General features: G+C 39.5%; 1 protein-coding gene across 1 annotated transcript in view; it reads left to right on the forward strand.

Annotated features, from left to right (window-relative positions):
* FOXJ3 (forkhead box J3) overlaps nucleotides 1-5,368 on the forward strand; it is a 114,580-nt gene extending 109,212 nt beyond the window's left edge. The window contains 2 exon segments of the mRNA XM_030186124.1: nucleotides 976-1,083; nucleotides 4,204-5,368. Of these exon segments, the coding sequence (XP_030041984.1) occupies nucleotides 976-1,083; nucleotides 4,204-4,319 (224 nt within the window). The 3' untranslated portion in view covers nucleotides 4,320-5,368.
* Nucleotides 5,369-6,959: the final 1,591 nt, after the last annotated feature.

The following is a 6,959-nucleotide window of genomic DNA, read 5'->3' on the forward strand; positions in this document are numbered from 1 at the left end:
GTTTTCATCTCTATTATTTTTACTTTATTTTTGCTGTAATATTAAACCGAGGAGACCGCATTCTTGTGGCAGGCAGGAAGGCACTCGCGCATGCGTGGTGGAGTGTGTCTCGTGCTCCACAAAGCTCTACTTATACATGCTATAAGTTCTGGACTGGGCGATGAGAGTTGGCATCACCCACTTGTGAGAATATAAAGCCTGCTGTCCTCTGAGAATACCTGCTACAGGTAAGTGGAATTAGAAAAGGTACAGAGAAGGGCGACAAAAATGATAAAGGGGATGGGACGACTTCCCTATGAGGAAAGGCTGAAGCGGCTAGGGCTCTTCAGCTTGGAGAAAAGATGGCTGAGGGGAGATGTGATAGAGGTCTATAAAATAATAAGTGGAGTGAAACGAGTAGGCATGAATTGTTTGTTTACTCTTTCCAAAAATACTAGGATTAGGGGGCACGCAATGAAGCTAGAAAGTAGTAAATTTAAAAGAAATTGTAGAAAATATTTCTTCACTCAACGTGTAATTAAACTCTGGAATTCGTTGCTAGAGAATGTGGTAAATGCAGTTAGCTTTGTGGGGTTTAAATGTTTGGACAGCTTCCTAAAGGAAAAGTCCATAGACCATTATTAAAATGACTTGGGGAAAATCCACTGCTTATTTCTGGGATAAGCAGCATAAAATGTATTGAACTTTTTTGTGATCTTGCCAGGTATTTGTGACCTGGATTGGCCACTGTTGGAAGCAGGATGCTGGGCTTGATGGACCTTTGGTCTGTCCCAGTGTGGCAATACTTATGTATATGTACTTAAGTACCTTCGCTTTAATGGATGTTATGTATCATAGGTTTCATTTTATGCAATGGGGCCTATGTACTAATAACGCATGTTAATGGTGTTAGATTGCAAGGAAAAGCCTCATCTAATGCATTGCCTTGTTTCTTATGTTTGTTGTATTCCTGTCCTATATACCTCTCTTATACAGGAAATTTGTACATAGACTCCAGACAAAACCTTCCTCCTTCAATGATGGGTCCCCCAGGTTATCCTCATATCCCGCCACAACTCAGCACCCCCGGACCGACCATTTCAGGTATCTTCCTCTGTCTAGCTTCTTGCACCTGGGGTCACTCACCCTTCACATGTATTATTGCATGATTTCATCCCTTTTTTTCTCAATGTAAGGAGGAATAATGATTTCACTTGAAGAATATTCCTGTGGTGTGATTTGGAGCTGGGAACTGGATCATAATATGCAACATTTATTTATTTGTTACATTTGTACCCCGCGCTTTCCCACTCATGACAGGCTCGATGCGGCAGGCAATGGAGGGTTAAGTGACTTGCCCAGAGTCACAAGGAGCTGCCTGTGCCGGGAATCGAACTCAGTTCCTCAGTTCCCCAGGACCAAAGTCCACCACCCTAACCAGTAGGCCACAATTAGTTCCTTTAGTCTCCTTCACAGATCAGAGACCTTCAGCACAGGATCACTGTGTCACGAGTTCAGCATGACTCAGATCTCTCTTCCCAGTAGCTTAAACAGCACTCCCACAAGAGAGCCATTGATGCTTCCCTTTAGAAAGTTTTAGCAATCCTTGTTAGACGTTTCGGACCAAAAGGTCCATTTATATGAGTCCTGTCAGTTCATTCTAATGCTCCAGTTCAAAAGTAAAGTTCGAATGTATATGTTTTTCCCGGCCATCCTCAGCATCAGAATCAAAACCATTTGCTGTCATCCACCCACTTTTGGTAAATGCTCCAGTTTCCATAGGCTCAGGTAAATATGAGCTCTTATGAATATTCCCACCTTAGTGCAGATCTTCCTTTATTTCGGCATTCAAGAAGACTACAGCTCTAGGTGTTTTGCTTTTCAGCTTCCAAGTGACTCTGAGCAATTTGGCACCTTATTTAAGGAGCTGACTGATCTTGAACTCCACCCCTTTTTCTCCGCAGTCTCATTCCTTAGAATCCCATTGGCTAATGTGAAAGCCCTGCCTCTCCTGCTGTCACTCAGTTATCAGACAGCCTTATTCTTATGGTACTCTCGGCCCCAGTATTGCCTGAACTCCATCACACATCATATGCCATATGAATTTTAAGAAATTCCACTGATAGAGGAATGTTATATTAGTCTACTTGAATATGTGGAAATAGGAGTCAACGTAAAAAGATTTTAAAATAAGTTGATATCTATTTATTGGGCTAACATAAGGACCCTTTTACTAAGTTGCATTAAACAGCTAACATGAGGTTTGCTGCATGGGCCCATGCTTTTGACCACTGTGCTAAAAAGGAAGCTGTTGTAAAAATCCCACGTTAGCTGCCTAATGTGGAAGTAGGCGGGATCTGGGCATGACATGGGCAGCATAGGTGTGGCAAGTTGTGACAGCTAGTTCACAGCTCGATAGTGCATGATAGCTGTCATGACTGCTGATACCACATCTGAATTTACCACCACCTCAAGAAGAAGCAGTAAGTGCTTTTGCACTACTGGCAGTCAGGTAGCGTAGCATCTTATCAGTGGAGGTGCAAATAGCACTCCCTCCCTCCTACACACATCCAATTTGTCTCCCAGCACCCAAACATGTCACCAATCACCCCTACTCCCCCTCCTGACACCCAAGCATGCAACCAGTCACCCCTACTCCTTTCCCCCTTGTCACAATGTCTTCTGATCCCTCCCTTAGAATTAAAAAGCAGCCCTGCTCTCCCACTTCCTGATCCACTACCTGTGATCTACTAGGCCTCTCCCTCGTGATCCAGTTGTAGCTGCATGGCAGCTAAGCCCCTCTCTTGCCACCTGGGACTGCACCAGGATCCAAAATGACTTCCATGACTTGGTTGGAGTCGAGGCTGATTCTTGGATTTAAAAAAAAAAAAATTTATTACATTTGTACCCCGCGCTTTCCCACTCATGGCAGGCTCAATGCAGCTTAGGTACTTATTTGTACCTGGGGCAATGGAGGGTTAAGTGACTTGCCCAGAGTCACAAGGAGCTGCCTGTGCCTGCAGTGGCAGATGACAGGGCAGGAGTCTGAGTGGGGGTTGGCAGGTGTTGTGATAGGGGGGAAATCAGGGGTGATTGGTAAGATGTTTGAGTGCTCTGCTCTATCTGCCCTTGCATGTAACTCTCTGCTCTGTGCACTAAATCTAGGGTATGCCCTTGTATTTACCACACAAGCTTTGCACTTACCCCACGTTAATTTTTGCATGAAACATGTGTGTACTAAAACTACCACACTTTAGTAAAAGGGCCCCATAATGTGTTTTATAACTCAGCTATACTTCTTTCATCAAGTCAGCTTGGCGTCGACCTGCTCATTGACCTGATAAACTGAGTGTGGCTTGGAAAGATAGTCAAGTAGTGCATTAAAAAGTATCGACAAAAAAACAGAAGAACAAAAGTCTCTCGCAAAGTACAAGTCGAGCAAACACAGAGAAGGTGTGACACCAAAGAAAATGGAGCTAGATGATGTGAGAATCATACTAGAATTTTATTCAAACATCCAATAGACTCAACACAAATCGTGTTTTTGGCCACAGCGGCCTGCCTCAGAAGTCTATAAACAATAAAAATTATAAAATTAATATTCTAAACCAAAAAATGACAGTTACAAAGCAAATATCTGATAAACAGAAATACATAAATATTTAAAAATCAATTAATTAAAATCAAATACAGCTAAAAATGTTCAAAAATGTAAAAACATATGAGAAAAATACAACAATAAAACAAATTCTAAAAGCGGGGGGAGGGGTTCCAAACATATCATAGAAAAGTGGTCAAAGAACATTCAAAGACATCGGAAGAGTACTTTCAACAGCATCCAGACCTATAAACTATCACTGAAGGGCATCCTTAAAAGGCAAAGGAAAATAAAACTGTATAAAAATAATTAAAGATTCAAAAAGGAAAGAGAAAATACCTTCAAAATGGATATGTTCAACACTCTTAACTCTAAAATATAGCACCAGATTTCAATACACCAAAATAATAAAATCAATTAAAGCATCCAGTCCAAAATGCTCATCTAAAGAATATACAAATCAATGCATGCACTGCTAAATTGTGCATATATAAAACTGAGGCTCATGGAAAAGCTTAGACCAGTTTTCAGCATGTAAATATTGTGTTATTGCTCAGACAGTTTCACCTGACCTGACTTTTAAACTTTGGTATTGCCTATCATTTACGTGTTAATTGTTTTAGCAGGGCATCATGGAGCGATGAACCAGCAACACATGATGCCGTCACCAAACTTCCATATACGTCCACCACTTCCTCCTGAAGAAATTGAAGATGACTTTAACTGGGATTCTATTGTGTAAGTCTTTCCAAGAAGGTGAAGAAGAGAAAAAAAAAAAAAAAGAAGACAAGATGTTGTCTTACTTCTCCTAATTTGAAAGGAAATAAGCGAATTGGGTAAATAAAAGAACAGAGTGAAGATGTCAATTAACTCTAAAACTGTTATGACAATTGACTTTGAAGACAATCAGATTATTTAGCAGGAGAGCTTAAATTATCGCTTTTACTTGACCTGGGGCAAGTAATATTTGTTTCCTCTGTAAGCTGCCGTAGCTCATAACTGTTGTGTGATTTGGACAGCTTTATAGCATACATATGTGTGTTGACTGGTGTTGACCGCAAGTGCCAGACTGCCACCTGGACAGAGCCCTTCCTGTTGCCTCAGGCAGTTGCAATGTGTGGTTTAAATTTGAAATCTTTTCTATCAGTTGCATTGTAATGTTATCAGGAGAAGGAAACATCTGGGAGACCCATGTTCATTCTCATGCTGTTGTATTATAACAAGTGATGGGCAAAATTTGATTTGTGTTCAGTCCCTTTCTGGTCATAGGTTTGCTATCCACGGGGCAGTGCCCACTGTAATAGTTCCTACCCATCCACTAGTTATGCTGTTTGTCTTCTAAAAGTTTTACTGATAGGACATAACCTTTTTTCCAAGGAATTTCTACTTGTGCTACGATAAGTACTTGTAGCTAAAATGCTAAAATATTCATTCTTTTTCTACATTCATAAAGTTGGTGAATTCAGTAGCTTACTCCAGTTATTTTGAATTATTGACTGGGTATAATATGAATTGCAATTTTGCAATATAAAGTGATGTTGCTGAGCAATTGGTGTATAGCAGTACAAATGACAAAAAACTTACCCATGGATTGTCAAGGTATTGTTGATTTCACGTGTCCTATGTTTTTAAGATTGTAAGATTACATGTCACGTTTTTTGAACTTTATTGCTGTATTTGCTGTATAAATGATTTGATCTCTTAGAAGCTGTGCATAGTTGGAGCTTGAAAACCAATGATTGTATACTTCCACCTGCTAATGTATTTATAATAAAGTAAACTCACTATTTATTCATACTTTCTGTGAATATTAGGCTCAAGCTAAGTTCCTGAAGTCAAAGTGAAGGCATTTGAAAAACTAAATTTTCTTTTATTTTCTGTTGAGTTCTTACAAATTTCATTCAACGTGCATAGTCAGGTCTCTGGGGCTTTCACATTCAAGAGAGTCTGCTGAAAAGACAATCAGAAAAGACAATCTACTAATTACTACGTAGCCATTATGCAACTTAATTCTTTTGTTTTTAATTTTCTCATTCTTTCACTGAAACTATTTTTTATTTGCATCACCCAGTGGTCTAGATTTAAATCATATAATGTGGTGAAATAAAGAAGGTATGCTGTTAACAGCCTGCCAAGTTGGATGAGAAAGATAAAACGTCAGATTTCCCCAGCAGCAGAATATTAGCATTTCATTGCACTGAAACCTGTGTATAACCATAGACATCTTCCTGTCTATCGTGTGCAGTTACTCTCCAGAAATACTTAGTGGCATGTAATGCTCCAACATGTTCAGCTGGTCAGCTTCCTTAAATTGTACATATTTTTAAAATGTGCATCCTAGTTTTTACACATAACATAGTTCATGTTTAACTTATTTGCCCTTTTGATGGCAAAGACCTGCAAATAAAGCTGAATTCTGTAAGTAGAGAAAACGTTTGATCTACATCAATAATATTAATGGAATACAGACGGCTGAAATTAAGCCTGTTAGTGCCATAGTCATATGTGACACATCACATGGTTTATATTTTCACCAGCTGAAGCACCTAGCTCATACTCATTTCTGTTGATTTTTTTTTGTGCGGGTTTATTCTGTGCATGGCATTTGTCTCGTATTTGAAAGAAATGATCCAGTCCAAAATGATATCTCAAGTTTCAAGTGGTAACAGGAACACACAAACTACAAGTCTCATACAACAGACCAGACAATTTGTGATCTAAGTATATGTAAAGTACCTGGAGCAAATCAAATTATATTATGAATCAGGTTTTGGATAAATAAAAGGCTCATTTTCAAAGCACTTAGACTTAAGGTTACAATGCAACTTTGTAAATCTAAGTGCTTTGAAAATACACCTCTAAATCAATTACAGCTTGTAAGTACTAATATCTACTGTATCCTAAAACTAATAATAAGTAGGTCCTTCTGACTTTTGTTAGCAGATCCAAAAGGGGCCTTAGCCAAGAAGTGATGTTTTAGATTGCAGGTGGACCTGTATCAGGATTAAATGGTGTACCACAGGGATGTCAAAACCGCAATCCTGAAGGGCCACAAACCAGCCTTAGGGGGTCCTTTTACTAAAATGCGCTGCAAAATGGCCCGTGGTAGTGTAGATGCATGTTTTGGGCATGCACAGAATTATTTTTAGTGCACCTACAAAAAATGCCTTTTTTTTTTTTTTTTTGCCAAAAATGGACGTGCGGCAAAATGAAAATTGCCACGCGTCCATTTTGTGTCTGAGGCCTTACCACCAGCCATTGACCTAGCGGTAAGGTCTCATGCGGTAACTGGTGGGTAATGGTCTATGCATGTCAGAAAATAAAAAATATTTTTCAGATGCACGCCAAAATTGAAATTACTGCAAGGGCCACGTGGTAACCG

This window comes from Microcaecilia unicolor, chromosome 13, assembly GCF_901765095.1.
Source record: "Microcaecilia unicolor chromosome 13, aMicUni1.1, whole genome shotgun sequence".
NCBI classification, from domain to species: Eukaryota; Metazoa; Chordata; class Amphibia; order Gymnophiona; family Siphonopidae; genus Microcaecilia; species Microcaecilia unicolor.